Raw genomic sequence first — 22,588 nt, forward strand, 5'->3', positions numbered from 1 at the left:
TTTTATCATTATTTTTTATTGTTTTCTTTAAAAAATACCACTAAATAATTGAATTAAAACATTTCAACCACATAATGACTTTTTATTCCTCAGAAAGCAGACACAAAATATTTTTTTAAATATTATAGTCTATAGTTTCTACACACATCATTATCATTGTTTTGTCAAGTTCTTACAATCTTTATCATAATTCATAGTCCATTGGGAGAATTCTTCTCCTAGTTGTAAGATGAAAATGATTTCTAAAGTGATTTTAAAATTTGAATTCTTTGTATTTCTTTGCCTGTTTGGAATCTGTGGTCTGCTGCCTTTTGCGTTTGCTCTGAAAATAAAAACAATTTAGTTAAGAAAAGATTTCATAAAAGTAGTACATTTTATGCAAGTGTAGAATAAACAACTACATATTATAGTGAAGCCTACTTATAAAGTTTTTTGGTTCCGTCCCTTAAAATGGTCCAAATAAACCCATTAGGGTGGAAATATGTAGTATGGACACGTAAGTCAGTTGTATACCTTCGGTTGCTGACCGTCAGTTACACAATGTCGCCACAGTGCCGCGCCGATAACGGCCGAGTACAGTCGTCTTCAATTAATTAAGACGTTTTTATTAATATTGTATACATCAAAGACTGAAAACAATGCCTCCTTAAGCCAACATTTTAACTAGCATCCAGATCTTTGTATAAATTACTAGAGAAGGGCACGCTCTTGTACAGATGGCGTAGCACTGATAAGCTGGACCGGTGTTCCTCATCATACGTGGCGCGTGGTAACTAGCACGCCGCTTGACTGTCAGCGTTGCACTACAGCATTCATTCATCTATATATTACCATACGTGTCACACTCTTTTCAGCCTCAATGTCCTTTGGAAAATCTTATTTTTTGTTTTTTTTTAGAAAGTTTTACTGTACTTAAACATTTTCCAACAACAACAAAAAAAACAGTAATATTTTAACAATGGCTCTATTTCTCCGAGACACCATGGAGGCGCAACCAGTTGCGTAACCATGGTGTCGTCTATAGGCTACCAAACGACACCAGAGTGGCCCACAGAATTGTCAGCAATTCCAACATAGAACAACATTTTCACAGACGTGCTAACGAGTCGAGAGTTGAAAGGGGTGATTCATGTCTGATGGAAGCAACCAATAACTATAAAGTCACACATTAATGCTGGTGGCGCCACCAAGTGGACACCTGGTGAAGGACCCTCCATAGAGTGCTATACATTTAGTTTAGTAGTGCCACCACAATGTCCTGGTAAACTAGGGCCCTAAAAATGCAGCGTTTTAAAAAGCAGGGTAACTAATTAGTCTTGTACTGTCTGTATGCCCATTTTAAAAAAAGGAATCGAGCAAGCAGAAATACTGCCGATATAATATGATGATTTGCCATTTCGCAAATTGGACTACAGTGAAACTCTCTTAAGAAGTTTTCCAAGGGACTGAAAACTTATTATGTAGGAAATCCTTATATGCATGTAGGCTAGGACATTATTCAAATTCAGCCCTTAAGGTACCGAAAAAAACCAAACTTCTTAAGTGAATTTCACCGTATTTGGTCATCAAAAAACGTTTTAATCATCAATAAAAAAAATATACCTTTTGCCTGGCGACGTGCTCGGCAAGCATGTCTGAGAGATCCTCCTTGGCGGGCTGGTGTTGCTGGGCACGCAGCTGCTGCTCGTAGCGTGCCGCCATCGCCTCCGCATCTAGCTCCAGCTCCGAAGGATCCAAGGCAAGCTCCACAGCCCCACCCCGCTCCGCCACCGGGCCGCCAGCCTGGCCTCGGCGGGCCGCTGGAATCATTGGATGGTTATTAAGTTGCGATCCAAATGAATTTTTTTTAAATATGAATACTGCACGAGGGTTCTGCACTGCCTGGAGCCAGTGGGAACATGGTATGTTGTGAGGCTTACCTCATGTAAATTTTATTTTTCTGATGGTGTGATTATCATACTAAAAATGTGTAATTTTCATTCATAATTGAGGAGATGCAATAACCACTTGAGCGATGGATACCCAAATTTACGTAAGTGATTTTTATGAATTATATAAAATATGGGATAAACAGTGAGATCTAGTGGATTCATTGGCTTTAATACGCAGTAAGGCTCGTAAGTATCTCCATACACGGAGATACTTACAAACGACTCGAGTATTGTGCACGTGAACTGCTTGTGAATATCCGCCAGCCATACTATTTTACTAGTGTTGGTACATGATGCGTCGCGTCGACTAATGGTTTGACGTCAGTTGTAGCGCTGGTTGCATTCGAATCTAGTACTCGTTTGACAGAAATGACGTCCCAACATAATTAACCGTTAAATTTGTTCTGGAGGTGGGAAAATATTCATGTTTATATAACTATAATTAACCGGAATACGTTAGAAAGGATTTAGCGGAGAAGGTGTGAATTGAGGTTGGAAAAAAACGTCAATTTGACATCATTCTCATGTAATTACTTGGCAGCGAGTTCCCTACAATTAAGATTTATTTCCTTACATGGGTGAACCCAAAATCTTCTTTTAGATTTTTTTTTTGTTTTTTATGCTTGTAAAAGAGCAATATTATTGTCTTCATTGCTGGTCGTAAGATGATCAAGTTCAATATAATTCGGGTACCATCGTGTACAGAAACCAGTTGTTTTCGCTCCCATCGCCTTTTTGTAATATTACTACTGTAGGTTTTACACAGCCACACACCACATTTACCACATTCAAAATTTTGAACACCAGTTACAAGTGAATACTACGCATTACAAAAAACTTTACAATGACAGCTGTCATCGGGAACTTCACCTGATGTGACGTCAACAACGCTATAGTCTCTAACAAAAATGAACATCAAAGCTGGAAAGGATAAATGGCTAAAGCACCTTACTGTTCAATGGCACCTTAAGCTGGGTCCAGACATGTTCTTTTCTCCGTACCGTACCTCCGTTTCGTATCAGCGTCGCGATCAAAAACGCTAGTTTGGACGCCCGTTCGGTACGGTACGGTGGTACGGCGTCTCGATACGGATAGAGGTACGCTCCGATCCATCGCGAGTCGGTTTTTCGACCCGTTCAAAGGCGATACGGTACGGGTCTGCGCCAGTCTGGACGTGTTCGCGGCGTCTTACATCTTTCTCTGTTTTTGAACAATTCTAACTCCCACCAACGTCGCCTTTTTTGTTTTTTTTCGTTATATTATTGTGAATAACAATGAAGGATGCGCAAGCAATCGTCAAATTCTCAAACACTTCCGCAGTCGACGACATGGTGGGAGGAAATGAACACGCGATGATCGCAGCGACGTTACGGAGATACGGGCTCTTGATCGCGACGCGGATACGAAACGGAGGTACGGTACGGACAAAAGATGATGCGTCCAGAGTTTTTGGATCGCGACGCTGGTACGAAACGGAGGTACGGCACGGACAAAAGAACATGTCTGGACCCAGCTTTTGGCATTTACACTTTGCAACGTCAATATTGTTTTGGTGGCAAATCAAAAATGGTTATGTAAAATTTATTCATTAACATAAAAATAAAATCATTATTGTAATTTTTTCAGACAATAAAAAAAAACTGAAAATACCCTGTTGGGAATGCATGATATTTCAAGTGCAGTATGTATTCGCATTATTTTTCTAATTATATAGTTAACCATTCAACAAATTATTTAAAATCACTAGATGTAACATAATGCATTAATTAAATTCTTCTTTATTTTATTTACCTCTATTGTTTTGATTTATTCAACACTTCCTGTATTGTTTATTAGTATACTCAAAAGATACCCTAGACTACTTGTCACAAATTAATTTGAATTGACAGAAAGAGTTATAAATGGTTATAAAGTTATAAATTAAAAATACTGGGTAAATGCATTGTTTTCCATTTACTGAGATAGTTGTTTCTCATTGTTATATGTATCTAACTGATACAAAGTGTTGTTAAAATAAAATGTGCCTATTAACCATGTCCCGTAAATCTGTATACATATTTACCAAAAGACTGCCCCGGGAGATCAATTATTGATGCATTCGTTTTATGGTTTTATGTAGACGGCAAAGAAAACATTATTATATAATATTTACCAATAACAGTGGGTGGTTGAGCCCCTCCAGCCCCCGTCATATCGTAGACGTGTGTGGAGGCCATCATGCCAGCCGTCACCCCGCGCTTCTCCGCCAACACCTGATACAGCACCGGCGTCTCCCCTCTGTAAACACACACAAAATTTGATTAACCCTTAGGAGCAGGAGCCCTGCAATTGCAGTGTTGAATAATTATGCCCATGCACGTCTAGAAACACTGCAACTGCAGTGTCGATCATATACATTTATTTTGCCTTTGGATATTCCTTCTACTGGGTTTGTTAAACATAAAAATCAAAATGTCACTATCAAGTCGGGGGTTTAGGATCACAGAGGCCTATCTACAAAAACCTGGTTTTGAGATAAACGCAAATAAAGATTTTAATGCTTTGAAACTCGGAAAATAATTAACATTTTAGTGAAAGAAATTTTTTTATTTATAGATACATTATCTAACTCCTTAAAACACATATATTTTGGTAATTATTTAAGACCTATGATAATTAAAAAAATATATTTACTAAAAATGAGTGAGATGTGCCTGTGTGTTCCTAACTATTCAGCAATAATTGACCAGGGACGTAAGTATCACAGGGACCTATTTACAAAAACATTGTTTTCAGATGAAAGTTTTAATGTTATGATACCCAGAAAATAAAACACATGTGAAGGTAATATATATATATTTTAATAATAATATTACTTAAAACATACATATTACACAAAACATACATATTACACAAAAATTAAAGACTTTTGATAAGTACAAAAATATTTTTATAAAAAAATGACTGAGATATGCCTTTGTGATCCTTAATATATTCATCAATACTTTACATGGGTTGTTTGAGATCACAGGAATATCAACAGAAACAAAGATTTTAAAATGCTTTTTATTGATTTATAAACATTTTTAGAAATATGCATTCTTCATAATATTCTTTCTCAACTACAGAGCAATAATAATAATTTACAATCATGAAAAAGGACTAAATTCATCTTGATTGACAGAGAAATAATACAAAATTTATGAACTATCATCATCTTCCACGGCAGAGCTAGTTAGCAAAGAATTATAAAAAGTATGGTATTGCTCGCGAATAATTCCCATTGTACACAAATCCTTCAAATCTTTAAGTTTTTCCTCCGTAATTGGGATTGGAGAATTATATTTTTGTACAAGCTCTCCCAATACGAATTGTACCCGAGGAGCTCTTCGAATGCATGGAAGGATTCTGAATTCTTCATCAAAATTATATTTAAAATGAATCCTATCTGGATCATCTTTTCGGTACTGAAACCATTTTATTTTTAGCCAATTAATGTTTTGTCCTTGTGAATCGACTTTTTTATTTTTTATTAAACATTTTTGAATTATGCCAAAATCAATGAAATCTTTTTGATTCATTTCAATAACACTGTAATTTTGATTGGCCATCTGCACAGCGGAATACCACCCCGTTGGATGAAAAATGTCTAATTTTTTTGTTTTATTTTCTATCCTAGCATGAACAGAGTCACATTCCATTTGGGAATGGCCGGATTCGAAAAACATATGGTTGATGATTGGGATGTCAAATTTTTTTACCGCATACATGAACATTGCTGACATATTAATATTTCGGTTTTGACCGCCGCATGTGTCTGAAAAAAAATTCCACTCCTTGCCATCGGAATACTTTTGTAAATAATGGTAAATGCAAGAGGCAATTTCGGTAGAACCCCGTCTTGCAGTTGCTTCGTCCCACATATAGCAAGATGCTTTTTTATCAATATTATAGACGGTTAAGTTGTATACCGCCAACTTTCTACGGTAAAAAAGAGCCTTGGCATTCGTCTTCGGGCAATAACATACCGCTTGCAAATCAAATTCTGCTAAGTGGCATTCATTGTCCAAAGCCTGTACTTTGATAGAATTTTTCTTCTGTCGGGCTGAATCCTTTCTGAACATGTGGGCATCTTGTTCTTCCTTTTGGAGAAGCTTTTCTTCATCGTTCATGTGCGAATATTTAAAGCACGTATCGCATATGTCATTACGTGGCACATGAAACGACAAATTGAAATCGTTATTGAAAATTTGACGATAGAGCCAAAGTTTTTCCGGGATACGGCTCTCCTCCTTGCACTTATCTGAGTACAGTTCGTACATTATCTGTACGTTGAGGTCTTTTGCCAAGTATTCCTTGCTGGAATCTTTCCTGGCATAATGAGAGGGCATCTTGGGAAATGATTTTATATGATTTCTAATGAATTCCTTAGCTTCATCTGGTATTTTTGAGGAAGGGGGGTGGCGCCCTCTTTTATCAATTGCAATAAAATTAAGGGCATTTCGTGCCGACAGGACACTTCGCAAAAATTTTGAAGAAATGTCTAATGTTGAAATTAAGAATCCCTTACAAACTTGTAATTTTACTCCTAAATCGTTCATCAAATAATATTCATTGCTTTTTGATCTCCTGGAGACTAATTGAGCTGTTCTTGTGCTCTTTTTATCCCCAGATTCAATCAAAGAATTTAAAAATAGCTTCTGTTTTTCTAAATCTCCAATAGACCAAAATTCAGTAAAAATACTTTGTCGCAAAGGTTCGGAAAAATTATCATTGCAGGATCTGGGACATTTACTGCAGTCTTTTATCTTCAAACTTCTCCCCTCGACGCTTTTACCCCTCATGGAAATATACGGTAAACCACTTTGTCTTCTGATCCTACGTTTGTTATTTTTCCAATCTTTGGGATCCGCTATTTTGCGTCGTTTCCTCGGGTTGGAATCTGCTGCAACAGGTGGATTTGAAGAGCTGCACGGTAAATCTTCTAGCACCAGAGTATTCTCTAATCCGTCATTGATCACTCCTAATGATGGCAACATAACATTATCTATCGAAGAGTCAGATAACAAATATTCAGGGTCAACATCTGAATTAGCAGCAGAAAAATCTCCGTTAACATTAATTAATTCCACTGTACTAGAAATATCTGAAAGAAAATATAAGTCAATGTTGAAAACATAAATGGCAAATTACTATTGTATTGTATATGTATTACTACTAACTTTTTATTACTGTGTATAATTTACAACAGTAGTTACAACAGCAACTGTAGTGTTTTATCTTTAAGACAATAATGAAGTCCTGAAACTATACAATTACCTTGATGTACTATTATCGATCTTTCCACTTCTGGGTCTTCTGGCATCGATAATTCATTTGCAGATACGTTCCTTTCTTCTGCGACACAAACATTTTGAAGTTCTATGAGACAGAGATTGAAATATTATCACCTGCGTTAAAATCTACTTGATGATATACAAATTTGTTAAAATAACACCATAGTTGAACATATTTGAAAAACAAAACAATTTAAAATTTACGCAAAACAGAAACTATACAATTACCTTGATATACTATAATCGATCTATCGAATTCTGGCTCTTCAGGCAGAGATAATTCATTAGCAGGAACGTTACGCTTCCATTCTTCTGTGACACAAACATCTTGAAGTTCTATAAGATAGAGATTGAAATATTATCACCTGCGTTAAAATATACTTGATGATATACAAATTTGTTAAAATAACAACATAGTTGAACACGTCATTAAAAAAACAGAAGAATGTAAAATGTACGCACAACAGAAACTATACAATTACTTTGATGTACTATTATCGATCTTTTCCATTCTGGCTCTTCTGGCATCGATAATTCATATGCAAGTACTTTATGTCTCCCTTCTTCTGCGACACTAGCATCTTGAAGTTAGAGATTGAAAACTAACATGAATATTGTATGAAAATAAATTTGGGCACGCGTAAACCTAACCTCCAAATTTTTATATGCACATGTTTTTCACTATTATTTAATAAAGTATTGAAAGTTGTTGGTTATCACTTACTTGGTTTACGTGCAGCATCGTTCTTCACCATTTCCACAAGCTTTCTACCCCTTGAAAACATTTTTATCGACTGATTAAAATTACAGTGACAGTGGATCAACCAAGTTTCGCGCGGTCCTAACAACGTAGTGTAGAATAACCATAGAAATCCGTAAGTCACACAGAAGCATAACAGCTGTTAGATCAGTGTGGCCCTTGTAAAAATATATTTGTTTAATATCACAAAGGCATAACAGCTTTTAGATCCGTGTGGCCTTAAAAATATATTTTGTTGGTAATGTCACAAAAGTATAACAGGGAATATGCCTTTGTGTTTCTAATTGTATAATTTAATTTGTAGATACGCCCAACCGTATCTCATAAACGGCTCTGTGTACGAGATAGTGCTTTGTGTCACTAATAAATACGATTCTTACATTGCCGAAACCATGCTTAACTCAAAACACGCATTTTTGTAGTTAGGCCCCTGTGATCCTAAACCCCCGAAGTTTGGTATTGTCTTCATGTTGGCCTTAACAAAAATGTATTTTTATTTGTTGAATATTCTTACCGGCTTCTACGGGTTAAGGTCAACATGACTCACGGATCACCTATCGTCTTACTTAAAAATGTAAGGTAAATATCGTGCCGCGCTTAAGATCAGAATAGTGAAAAACCTGACTTATTACCACGGCGTAGGCATGGTTGAACCGGTCTTAAAGCTGGCCTAACTATGCCAAAGCTGAACCAGCGCTTGAGAATCTAATTTAGTTATTTTACAGACCTCTCTTTTGCTCTCCGATTCTTTTACCCCAATTAAAATTTATTTGCTTCTCCAGCGATCTTCTTTACTTTGTTTTACTCAGAAGAATCCAAGTGACTAATTTTAATCATGCCTCCAACTTATTCAGATAAGTCCTTACAGTTTTAGTTATTTTTAAATACATCTATTTGATTTAATTTTTGTTTTTGTGAATGAATGCAAATCTTGGAAGTGGAAACTAACCCACATCCCGGCGTCCAATTGAGCTAAAACAGATTTGTTGTCGATGACAAAGCATTCTATCAACTTTTGGTGGCAATTGATTTTGGCGGCGGTTGACTCCAGTCCATGGGGAGGAAGGTTCAATCCTCAAATCAATTTTATTTTTTCTTTGAAATGAACTACTTTCCGGCCCAACTAAGTCAAAAATTTACAATAGATGTATGTATTATAGTAAAAAAACTTGGGTTGATTTTTTAAAGTTCATATTTTTCTGGAGGTTTATGCTAGAAGTGTCAGTCATGTCAGTTTTTGATAATTTGATTTAAGTACCAGGAAGTAGTCCCATATTTGAATGCTATGAATACCTATGTTAGGTGCTCTAGATTTATGAAATCGTGACCTATCTAATGTAAAAGTCAAAATATTATTTCAGTACGTTTTATGTCTTCATTCCTGGGCGATTAACAAATTTGACATAGGCACTTCTCTAGCATTAAGCCCCAGATTTAAACATTTGAAAGATATTTTTGCATTCTTGAAGGCTGACAAATTTTTCTAAAGTAAATTATACTAGGAATTAAAAGCTGCTCAGCTAGACACGGGACTGCCCTAGTGAGTCGAGGGGCTTATGTTTTGCTTTGCTTTTATAATTAGGAGAAGGAATAAATACAAAATACTAACCCTTCAATGTCGTTCTCAATCTTCTTCTTCCTCAGCTCTATAGTTTCGGGAGTTTCGAGGCCTTGAGGTACAGAGGACATTCCAGAGGGAGTGGCGAGCCCCTCGCCCGGAGTCACCAGACCGCTGGCGAGCGCCTCGCTGTTCTCTGCCGCCCCCTCCTCCCCATCTGATTCCTCTTCTGATGATTCTCCCTCAGATTCAGATTCCAGCTCTCCCCACATTGTTCTATCCACCTCCGGTTCTTCCACATCCTAAAATGTTATCCTTTTTTTAAATGCAAAAAGACACAAGACGGATTATGTCTCGAAACATTTCAATAGGCAAAGAATTGGCTTATGTTAAAAATATTCTGTTAATGTTGAAAAATATTGGAAAAACCAACCCTAATCTTGCTTACCAACTTAATAGAACACCTCTAAAAGTAGTAGTGTTACAAGACCAAGGAGTTACCATATCATAAGACTTGAAATGGGAATTGTAAAAAGAGAAAATTCATTAGCATATTTAATCGGGAAAGCCTTCCTTGACCTAACACGGACTTGATGTTGAAAATATACAAAACATATGGAGTCCTTATTTTGCGAAGGATATGGATCTAATAGAGACAGTACAGAGACGATTTACTAAAATACAAAGAGGTTTGAATGACCGGCAATATGAAGATAGACTCAAGGAACTAAGATTACTAACGTTAAAAGAAATAAGAGAAAGGGGTGACATGATTGGGATATTCAAAATTTTATCAGGACATTATAATTGCCCTGGCATCCTTCGCCACCAAAAAAATTAAAATCTCCGTGGACGTTAAAAATAAAAACACCTTTTGCATCCAATCCTAGGAAACACTTCTTTACAAATAGAGTAGTGGGTGCATGGAACGAACTTCCACAACATGTCATCGATAAATATAAACCATTTAAAAGCCTAAGCCACATTACGCTATACGCATCAACACTTATTTGGGAGTGGCCTATGCAGTTTATAATAATATTTGGCTAATTTATATAGCGCCGTTTTCGTGAGAAATCACCTCAAGGGCGCTGATTATATGTTGAGGTGTCACACTACGCTATAATCTTCCTCAGGAGAAGCGGTCAGATTAATTTGGGACCTACCGCGGAATATCATTTCTTTATATGAGATCTGTCACTTCGAAAGATGACAGCCGCGTGATCACGGCGCTCCGTAAATTGATCTGACATAATTTTCAAATTTTGCCCGGCTAGCAGATCACGGCGTATCATCATAGCCATACCCAAACTATTAACACAACATCTGTCAGGTGTGACAGGTATGTATGGGATTGTATGGCGAGCGATATGGTGTTATATAAAACGGTGTCTCCGCCCTGAAGCTCGATTGGATTCTTATTCGGATAGAAGAAAGGATTAACTTATTTTAAATTTAAAACAACTCAATTACTTTTAAACTTATTTTGAAATCAGATATGAGAGAATCAGCAGAATGCTGCTCATTAAATAATAATAATAAAAACATAATATTTAAAAATGAAATCAATAAAAAATTGCGCCCAAGACTGACATTGTAAATGTACAATATTATGATCTCTCTTTTTTATTATAAGGTGGTTTTAAAAATTGTAAAAAAAGCACTAATTATTATATTGATGATGTATCAACATGGTTAAGTATTCAGATTTGAAAATGATTTGTAGCTTGTGGCGCCCACAGCTGTTCTTGGACATCCAGTTTTGGGCTTTTTCATGGATTACTGGCCATATATGTCAGGAATAACAGTGTCAGTGAAAATTATTGAGACATGTTGAGATGTTTTAACTGCAACTTTTCTGGATCAATGTCATCCATATTTTAAAATCATTAATCGTTGTCTGGTAAAAATCTCCATTGACTGTAAAGCGAGCTCAGCCGACTTTTTTGAAGAAATAAGGCCCGATGTTGCCACCACCATGTAAATCGCACCAAATGGTGGATGTAATGTAAATGATTTACCAGTTTATGCTGATCATTAATGATGTCAAAAAGTGAGCGCAGTATGACATGTCAGTTTGCCTGCATCAATATATGTGACAATACCAAGTTTTATTTAATTTACCGCAGAATAAAACACTTACATCCTGAGCATTCTGTGTATGACCAAACACATCTCCGTACAGGGGCTTCCCGTGCTCGTCCACGGGGGGTTTGCCCCAGCCCCCGGCATGGTAGCCGAAGGCGCAGCCGTCAGGGATGGGCGCGTTGAGTCCCGCTATCTTTAGGTTGGGATATGAGGGCGGGGGGCCGTATCGCTGCTGTGCTATGAGCCAAGGTGGGGGCACCTGGGAAAAATTTGAATATGTAATAAAGGAATACATTATTTCTACAAATTATCGAATTATGAATAACCTGATAATATTTAAAAAAAACTCCTACTTAAGAACTTGCTGTCGGTACATCAGCTGTTCGACTAAAGGAGTCTGCCCACATAACCGGAGCATACCATGACCGAGCCACGAATTACGGGAAAGGAACAAAGCAACCGCAAACGGCGTGAAATGCCACCGTTTGCAGTTGCTTCGTACCTTCTCAGCTCGGTCATAGCACGGTCATCATAAGCTCCAGTTTTGTGAGCAGACTCCTTTAAGACAACCCTATAGAAGCCTTCCAAATATGTGCCCCGAGGCTTTTTACATCTTGAGCAAGCCGTGATCAGAGAGCTAAGGGGATCAAGTTTGCAACAAGAGGAGAACCTTCAATAAATAAAGAGATATTTTCGTTAAAGCCAACACATAGACAACAATACCATACTTGATAAAGAGAGATGTATATATTTATCTTAAACTAGTTAGCAGGTCAAAGGTAAAGGCCGAAGGCAAAATGAATGTACAATTGTAGTGCTTCTTACCTTGCTTGAGTACGATTAGGGATTAATAGACAAGAAATGCTCACCTTGTGACTATTTGGTCCAACAGGCATACCGAGGGCAGTCCTAAGTTCTTCGCTGAGATCTCCCGGTTTTTTCTCTCTCAATCTTGTTTCAAATTCTTTGCCTTCATAATACAAGTCTCCGTGGATTGTCATGCGTGGTTTGGTCTGCCATCTGAAAAATAATAATAGAAACTATGTCAGATGACTTAATAAATAACTAACTAACAGGGGTAGGCAGAAAGATGGACCCCAAACAACTCTACCTTGGCACAAACTTCTTTTTACAATCATACATCGTCTTATATACACTCATTATTCTGATCCGACTCGTCTTTCTCGGGCATCTCCGACTTCTTCTATCCTTTACTTTCACGTCATATATTCACCTCACACTTCCTTTCTGCATTCATCCAATCTACTTAAACCTTCTTACTCCCAAACCATCCAAGTGTCTTTTTTCAATATATATATATATATATTTTTTTTTTATTGTTATCAAGTTTAATTTGTAGAAGTCCATTTTAATTTTCTCTTTTGTGTACATCAAATAATATTATTATTCAATTTATTAAAAAAATAAAATATTTATAAACTAATTTTATGCGTGATAGCTATTTCGCCTTCAGAAGGCGAAATAGCTGTTGTTATTTCTATTATTTCTGTTCTGGTGTAACAAATGACCTATAACGCAATGTGGGACTACTTTATTTCTCCCCACATATGACAACATTGGCGCTAATTAATCCGCTACCCAACGCAAGCGAACATGACAAGACGCGCCCGCCAGTCCTACTATCTTACTGCCACCCTTTCCGCGCATTTGTAAAAATTGTTTTCACGAATAAACTAAAAAGCAATCCTGCAGTCACTGGTTTCAATCATCAATCTCCCATATCTCCCGAACACCATTTACGGATTTGAAAGGCTCCGTAAATTGCAAATAATAACAAGCCCTACACAAAGCGCTTTCCACAGCAATAACAACAGCACTTATGTGGAACTTTCACAGAACTTGAAAATTAACTGTGAAATTTGATGAAGTGTTCTACTTCTGCGAAACAACTGGCCCATAGATCAACATAGTTTTACATAAGCATCACATATTTCTACAGCGACAGTCTACTCAGTTGGAAGAAACTGACTCATAGTTGTGATATCTCAGATTATAGTTAGATCACAGATGGCACTTGTGGTAATGTTGAACTGTCGGTAATACAGAGATTTATAGGTTTATAAATACCATTGCTATTCCAGGTCGAGAGCTCAGAATTATTTCTATCACCTGCAAATTTAGGACACTGGTCACTGGACAGCTGTCCAAGCTCCGATTATAATTATCACAAAAAAGTCCACAGTGTTTTGTTGATTCGGGAGTTTTTATTATTTATCACCGGGAGTTACAACAAAAACTAAAGACCATTCCTTAGCCGTCAGGAATGAAGCAAGGTGTGGGAGGCTTGTGCGGCTTGACAACCACCAATGAACGCAAGCGATCTACTGATAAACGATGCCCTTTCTGCGCATGACATGAGACACGCGTCTGCACACTTGTGGTCTAGCTATAACCAATAAACTTACTTGAAGAAGGCATCGTGCAACTTCTGGTAATCAATATCAATCTTCCCGAGCTTCGGTCTCGCGCGCTCCCTCATCTTGGCCTTCAGGGTCTTGGCTTCCTCCTTGTCCTGTAGCGAGGCTCGCATCTCCATGATGCCCGTCTTCTTGATGAAGTCGGGCAGGTCGAATGGGGGCTTCTCTATACCGCGCTTACCTTGCAGATACTAAAATACATTGATAAATATTACTAAACAAACATATTTGAAAATCGTCAATGAAGTTTTGCTGTTTTAACCTTTTGCGTGCGCAATCATAAGACGTGGTCATATCAACCCTTGATACGGCGATAATGTTCCGTGTGGGAGTATTGAAAAACTTGAGCCAGTTGATGTAAAAAGCCAATTTGTAGCAGCTCTGCGGGAATTTTATCTTATCATCAACATATTTAATTACAAGGTTAATTTCCAACTTTATAAAACAACACAAAATAGCTGCAAATCAATTTATCACCATTTTAATAATGTTCTCTTTGTTCAAAGATAGGTTTTTTTCCAATTATTTCTGGCTATCACCCTTCAAGGGTGTACTAGGCCATCATTTCAAATTATGGAGAGAGGGAAGGTGAATTTATGTATTAATTTTGTTTAAAATGACAAATTTCATAAGTATATGAAAGATTGGAGTTGAATTCAGACTTAGAAGAGATGAGATGTTGAATGGAGGAGAGGCAACTTTAGATAAGGCTTGATAGAAGACAGGATATTTGTTAAGTGAGGGACAACCAAAAATATGTGATCTGAAGTTCCCAACTCTAGGCGATGTGATAGAGACGATTTTGTCATGATGTGACAAAAAGATAGAATTTCACATGTGATGATTGACAGAAAAGGTACAGTTAGGATGGCCTGCGTTGCAGAAGCGTTACCTTCCGCTTGTAGCACCAGTGGCGGGGCACCTGCACCGTGTTGCGGTGTGCCTTGAGCTGCACTAGCAGGCGGGGATCCCTGGCTGTCACGTCGTACATCTCTACCACGTCAGGCCGCACCACTAGCTGCTTCAGCTCCGCCACCGACAGGCGTGACAGCTTCTTCAGCTTACGCTTGGACAGCCGCTCCTTTTCATCGTTGGCCTTTTTCTGCAATGTCAAAATGCACATTGGTTAACTGTTATAATCTGAAAGATCTCTCACCTACATATAATATGCCATACAAATAAGTTTCTAAATGTGAAAAATGACCACCATTTAAGAATGAAATGATAATTATCTTTTACAAAGTTAATATGTAAATTATTTAATGAATATATTTGTACAGCGCCCTTGGGGTGATTTTACACAAAGAGGGTGCTATATAAATTAGCCAAATATTATTATTATTTATATTAGTTGTATAAGAAAGAAAGTTGGAAGATGTACCATGTTATGAAAATTGTTCGCTACAGATATTAGAATAATTATTTTTTTGCGAGTGCCACAATTTTTTTGATTTTGTATTTATTTCAAATATTCTTTTAACATTACATTGACACTGTAATACTCTAGGTACTTATGTAAAAAAATGTTATCTATGAGGGTTCAATAAATAAAGTCTTGATTTATTTTTTGGGTATAAATCATAGCCTCATAGATGGAAGGCACTGTTAAATAGCGGCCATAAATAGGCAGCTTGCATGCATATTATAACGGCTTTAAAAAAATTGTATAATAATAATTCGGTAACTTAACTAATGCTGTATTTATGAAAATCTTTATAAAATATATGAAAAGATCTTTCTACTAAGATAAAAAGGCTCTACGATTTTCTTAATCAATTTTAAAAAAAATCAAACTCTGATTTTTTGTAAATATAGCAACACTGAGACTTTGACTTTGAAGTTTTGCATTTGACATAATTTTTTACATCTGTATAGCCTGCACGCCTGCAGTTGTTTTACAAAATTATGAAGTAATATTTGAAAATCGGTTGAAATTGGATTGGGTCAGTCTAAGGACGGGTTGTTTCGGAGAATCTGAACAATTCATCAAATTTCAACGTCAAGTTCTGTGAAAGATTTTTTCAAGTTCTGTTTTAATTTCAGTTTTGTCAAGCAACTAGCCCACAATGATATAAAAACAGAACTTGAATAAGTCTTTCACAGAACCCGAAAATGAACGTTGAAATTTGATGAATTGTTCAAATTCTCCGAAACAACCCGTCCTAAGAATAGCTTCATTCATGAAGACAATCTTTGCATAGCCATAAACCTTCCAACAGTTATTTAATACTCAGTATAACCGAAAATCTTTTTCCTGCAGTATTGCAGCAGAAGTATTTTTGCACAAAGAAACTATCTGACCCTACAGTAGTTAATGAATCTATATTTAAACACAACACAGAGTCCGCTCCCTGTCAGGATTTTGATAGATATTATGACTTGAAGTTTGTAAGTTTCTTTGGCTCATGACTTAGCGGCTTACATTTTTTTTCAAATAACTTAAAAAAATATATAATGTAAATATAAAAATAACTGTCCGATTTCGTGGATTCAAATTTTCAGAATATCACCATGGTTTTAAAAATACAATTAAAAAAAAGATATAGAATGTCTTTGAATTTTTGACTGAATTAAAAAAAAAAGTTATGCAAGTGGCCTATTGTGGCCACTAAGGTGGAATGGGTAAATGATTAAGTTGAGTGAGGGATTCGAATTGCCTACCTCTTCAGTTTCTTCGTCCACTTCAAACTGGTCCTGGACCTTCTCGGCCTTGCGGGCCGTGGGCACCGGACGGCTCGGCACCGCCAGCTCCTCGAGCTCCGTCTTCTCCTCCGATATCTTGAATACCTCGAATATCCTGTGGAACTGGCGGTACATTGGCTCCATCTCGTGGAACTGAAGATTCTCTTGAATGTACCTGAAAGAATATGGGTAAAAATCATTTACTATGATGGCATATTGTGCATTATTATGCCATGTGGCAAGCAACTTGGAGGTTCTTCAGGGGTTGGCAGACCGCGGCTCTTTGCATAGGTGTTTGTAGCTCTTCGTACATCAACTCCAATTTTACCTCCACTCAACCAGCTTTAACGACGCCGAGTGTGAGACTCCGGCACAAATAGGTTGATTTGTGCCAGTATCTCTGTTCAATACGTGGCTGTTGATGAACCTATTCGCCAACTTATCCTGGAGTCATAAATATTTAATAGAGAGTAAACCAGTCTTTAATTCCGACATACACCAGCACAAAACATTATCACAAAATCAAATACACTTATCGTCATCTACCTACACGACTAAATTTGGAATTAACTCCTTACAATACATTGCACATAAGCAATATAACGCATTACCTAGTAATCTAAAACTTCCGGCAATGAACAAAAAAACATTGGCAAAAGCTCTTAAAAGCTATTTCCTCAGCAGTTTTATTAATGACTGACACATTCTTTCTTTGAAACTCCAAAATAACTTCTGCGTTTATTTATTTTAATATATCTATGTTGTCTTGTCTTTAATATAATGTTGTCTTTCCCGAAATGAGTTTTATAAACTCACTGAGAATAATACATTATAACTTATTATTTTGTAATAAATAAATAAGTTATGACTATTTTTATAAATATATAAACACTTTATCTGGTAAGACGGTACAATTTACAAAAACATCTTTTCGCAAAAAAACAAGTAAGTTATTACGAAAATAGAATAGGAGCTGGGTTGTTGTCCTCGTGTGAACTCGGCATAAGCGAGGGCGTATGAAAACTATAGATAATTAGTCAGTTTATGTATTGGATATGTTGAATTAAGTTGTTTGGTAATATATATATATATATATATGTATATATATATATGCGTGAAAAACTGTTATGTTATGTTATAATATAAAGGTCAAATAATATATTTGAATATGAAGTGGATAGATTGTAATCAATATATTTAGGTTTGGTTTTGAAATTTAAAAAATCTGATTCTGCGCTGTTAGTGACTACCCATGAAATAAATCAATTTAGGTATTTTTCACGCAGTTATCAACTTTATCCATAGAAGCGTGGTTCAAAACTAAGTACTTTGAAAAATCTAACTAATTTTTACCAAAAATGTTAGTTAGGACTTTTCGCTCCATAGTGATAATATATATTTATATAAGGTATAAAAAAAAAGGATTTACTAACTCGACATCAACATCTGCAATCTTTTCCTTTTCCTTATTTTTCTGGTTCTTTTCTTTTTCCTTCAGTTCCTCAATTTTTTTGATCTGTTCTTCTTTCTTAGACTCCAATCGATTTGCCTTGGCAATCTTCTTCCTCTTCTTTTTACGCTTGTTCTTATTAGCTCTGCCCATGCCCTAAGATACATAAAACAATACCATGTAAATAATATTCCAGGCTGCATTTGTAAAAAATACTTTTTTTGATTTTTTAATAATAAATTTTCCCAACTGTTTGGACTCAGTGGGACTATAAAATTGGCATCCCCAATTGTGGAATGTTGTGGGACTAAAGGAAATGGAGAGGAGGAAGGTTGGGAAGTACCTGGCTGGCTGTTCAAATCTGGTCACCAAACATGGCTGAAGCCATCCTGAATGTTTGTTTTTCACTTGGGTGATACTTAAGAGTATCTATCACTCGGGAATGGGAGGCAAATGTACCAAGTTATTTCATATGAATTAAATGTGAAATAACACATTAAGGACAAGTTTGTTTCAGAGAATTTGAACAATTTCTTTAAATTGCAAAGTTAATTTTCAAGTTCTGTGAAAGTTCTGTAAAGTAAGTGGCCTACAATGGTATAATAACAGAACTTGAATAGAAACGTTGAAATTTGATAAATTGTTCAAATTCTATGAAACAACCCATCCTTAGTAAATAAAATTTATTTGAAACCTCTGCATTGGTAGCCTGGGATCTTAAGGTCATTATTATTACCGTAGATATAATGTCGGACTTATTATTACCGACACTTGTAAATTCAACATACTTTAGTGTTTGTGGCTTCATATAGTAGATGTTCAATAGTTTTAATCATTTTCTCTAATAATAAACAAAACCTAGGATTACCTCCTGTTTGGATATGGAAGGAGGCGGGGGGGCCTCGGGGCCTTCATCATCGGAGTCCCCTTCATCATCCTCTTCTCCTTCGGCACCGTACTCCGAGCTGATCACAGGTGCTGGTGGGGGCGTTGGTTCCCGGATCACTAAATAACAACAATTAGATGACAAAATATTACAACTAACTACAAAATAACAATTATTTATTTTTAATGTTTTACATGCCTTTATAATTATTCCTTCACACAGCGTACAGCCACTGTTGCTATATTTTGTCTGTGAATTAATTTGTATTTTATACATATGGTGGACCGTAGTCATTTTATGTTTTTTTTGACACAACTATGAGAATAGCTTGGTGAATAGTGAAATTGGGAAGTAATCTGACTTATCTTATTTTTAACTGCACATTTTAGTGAGAATCAATATTATTTGCAATGAGGGATCACTCGTCATCACTGGACAAGTTTCCGTAACAGACTGACTTTGATACTTGTTGCAATGGTCAGCGACGTAGGTATATTCTCGAACACTGTAAGACAGGGACAGGTAATTGGGTAACAGGTACGATGGGGGAATGAGGGAACATATGTTAAAAGGAGATGTACATAGTTTTGTCAACCTCCACCATCGCATAGAATACTGCACACAAATCTGGACACCACTCTATCTACTTTAGACCATGTAAGTATACTGACCAGGTTCGCTGTCCTCGTGGGATCCCACAGCAGCCGCTCTCTGGTCCTTGAAGGCAAGAGCTTCCTCCAAAGCCTTGGGGAGTACTACATCAGAAGGCTTCTTGTTCTTGAGTTCCTCAGGCTTTTCCACTTTGAGGGAGAGCAGCGACGGCAAGTTGCTGGTATTCTGCTGTCTCGGGTTCTTTGGCTGCATGTCTTCCTGAAGACTTCGATCCATAGGACCACCCCACGGGGGAGGGGGACCCATGCCCGGGGGGTGACCCATGCCTGGCCCTCTTCCCATCAGGGGAGGCGGCCCCATACCCGGAGGCCCGTGGCCCATGGAGCCGTGACCCATGTGACCTTGGTTGGAGCCCATCTGCCCCGGAGGACCTGGCCCCATTCCACCAGGAGGTCCCATCTGACCATGACCTGGCGGACCCATCTGACTAGGTGGTCCCATTTGGCCAGGAGGACCCATCGGACCCGAATTGTGGCCTGAAGGACCCATTTGACCAGATGGACCCATACCAGGCGGACCCATTGGTCCGGAGTTAGGACCCATTCCAGGAGTACCCATACCAGGAGGACCCATTCCAGAAGGTCCCATTCCAGGGGGTCCCATGCCGGGTGGACCCATTCCAGGAGGACCCATACCAGGAGGACCCATCCCTGGAGGACCCATTCCAGGAGGACCCATCCCAGGTGGTCCCATTCCAGGAGGACCCATTCCAGGTGGACCCATCCCTGGTGGTCCCATTCCAGGAGGCCCCATAGGTCCAGAGTTAGAGCCCATCCCTGGAGGTCCCATTGGGGGACCACCAGAGGGACCATTATTTGGTCCCATTTGACCAGGAGGGCCCATTCCCATCGATCCTGGTCCCAACTGTCCCATCATGTGCCCCTGCATCGGGCTGGAATCGCCTTGGGTTGGTGGTCCGGAACCGAAGCTAGAGGGAGGAGGTACTCCCGGAGGCCTCAAGGACTGCATCACTCCAGGTGGCGGGGCGTTGCCCATCATGTGAGGCATGTCTGGGTTGGGAGGTGGTGCGCCTTTGTTGGAGAAGCCGGGCCCGCCGAAGCCTGGAGGGTGAGGTCCGGGCATCACAGAGAGCATCTGACGCTGCATCTCCACCTCATGGTCGGTCATGGAGTCGTTGGACAACTCTTGCATGGCAGATCGCTGACGACGCAAGAGGTCGTCCTGCCTCTGCTGTTCGATCATGGCTTGTTGCTGCGCTATCCTCACCGCCATCCCATCCTTGAACGAGATAAACTTTCCTTACAAGAACATTGAAGCTTTTGGAAGATCTATGTGTCAGATCTGTGCTGTCACACAGATTCAGTTACGGGAATGAGCAGAGAGGATAAATTCTAAAACTCATATTGTGTATTCTGAGAAATAGGAAATTATGTGCACATCGTTCACCAATTTAATGTAACAAATTAACAGATAAACTTGTCGAATTTCATTTTCCATTCCATCGTCGAATTGCAAAAATTTATAAATAGCACTTGGTTTCGACTTAACACACATCGGCCGGGAAAGGTAGTTCTACCCGTTCGGTCGATTGATGCTTAAGGCTGTTAAGGGTGGTTCTACCTTTTGCGCCGGCCTCATTTTTAATGGCAGAAAAGACCGAATTATTCAATGTTTTTATATTAATATTATATACCAATTTCTTCATAATGGTCCCAACTATATGTACATAATTATCGAATAGTAATGCGAGTCTCCTTTTTATATTTATTTTCGTGCCTTTCGTTTACATCGGTATTTCAACAAAAGAATAGTATATTATTTGTTATTGAAATAATTCAATTCCTGGAATGAGGGTTTTTATGACTGTGAAACCCGATTCAAATATCTTTCTCTGTTCCGCACCCACTCTACTCCTATGTGCAAGCGAGCGAGAGATGTCGGGCGTATTTAAAGAAAGCGGGTGTGAGCAAATACCGATAGGCGGACTGTAATAAACATTTTACAAGGTTAATTGAGTTGCATTTCAAATAATACTCGATTTTCGTTTGGCACTTTAATAGCTTGGGTATGCTGAGTTACTACATAGAAATGTTTATTAAAATATTTTCGTAGAAATAAAATATATTCGTTAAAACAAATTAAAGAAATTCGCGCAGGACCATTATTTTCGCCCGGAGTCGGGGTAGCGCCAGTGCAAAAAATACCCGGCCGAAATGTGTTAATTACTACAAGAAACAACTATTTTATGCTGGGGGAGATGGTACAAGATGCATTAAAGTTCCATTTTTTCTCAATTAAAGTTAATTTAGAAGGTTGGGAAATACTAAATCATTCAAATGACCCAAACTAACAACCTCAGAACTTATTTTGTGCATGTTTACATTATTTCCATTAGTAATTAAGTTAAAATCAAGTGTTGTTTTTTTAAGAGCTTTTGCTTGAGGCATAATTCGACAACTTTACTAATTTACAAGTATAGCGAGCTTTCGTTATCAAAATTACTGTTGCTGTCTTCTTGTATGAAAACATAACCAACAATTAATTCAGTTTACTTACCTCTTCGCTGCCTTCGCTCATAGCTAATTGATTTTGGCAGTCAAATAGCTTTAACAGTAAGTAGCTTTTTTTTACGGATTAAATGTTTGATTGCGGCCATATATCTAATTTGTGCAGAAATATGAATGGTAAACGCCGACGAAAATCGACGATTTGACAGCGATCCTGGCGATCCGCTACCGACCCATAGATATACGAATACGAATTCATAAATATACCCATAAATATATACCTACGAATTCATGGGAATTCATAAATAACCCATAGATAATACATAATAGATGCCTAAAA

At 37.7% G+C, this 22,588-nt stretch overlaps 1 protein-coding gene across 1 annotated transcript; it reads right to left on the reverse strand.

Annotated features, from left to right (window-relative positions):
• Nucleotides 1-114: 114 nt before the first annotated feature.
• Sf3b2 (splicing factor 3b subunit 2) lies at nt 115-22,477 on the reverse strand. The gene is made up of 13 exons (XM_089640928.1): nt 22,298-22,477; nt 19,780-21,019; nt 19,091-19,227; nt 18,206-18,378; nt 16,752-16,947; nt 14,983-15,192; nt 14,079-14,281; nt 12,522-12,672; nt 11,708-11,911; nt 9,616-9,866; nt 4,084-4,208; nt 1,603-1,799; nt 115-322 (listed from the first exon to the last, which is right to left on the reverse strand). The coding sequence occupies exons 1-13, from the start codon at nt 22,316-22,318 to the stop codon at nt 254-256; spliced, it is 3,177 nt and encodes a 1,058-aa protein (XP_089497054.1). The 5' UTR covers nt 22,319-22,477; the 3' UTR covers nt 115-253.
• Between the last annotated feature and the right edge of the window lie 111 nt (nt 22,478-22,588).

Source organism: Hesperophylax consimilis, chromosome 16 (genome assembly GCF_061612785.1).
Source record: "Hesperophylax consimilis isolate HC1 chromosome 16, BYU_Hcon_1.0, whole genome shotgun sequence".
NCBI lineage: Eukaryota > Metazoa > Arthropoda > Insecta > Trichoptera > Limnephilidae > Hesperophylax > Hesperophylax consimilis.

Excerpts from the sequence above, each read along its gene's own strand:
- Sf3b2 (XM_089640928.1), bottom strand. The coding sequence starts at position 22,318 with ATGAGCGAAGGCAGCGAAGAG. Across the intron at positions 16,948-18,205 it reads ATTGCAGATGTTGATGTCGA|GTACATTCAAGAGAATCTTC; the intron begins GTTAGTAAATCC and ends ATATTCTTTCAG. Across the intron at positions 323-1,602 it reads AGCACGTCGCCAGGCAAAAG|AGCAAACGCAAAAGGCAGCA; the intron begins GTATATTTTTTT and ends TTTTATTTTCAG.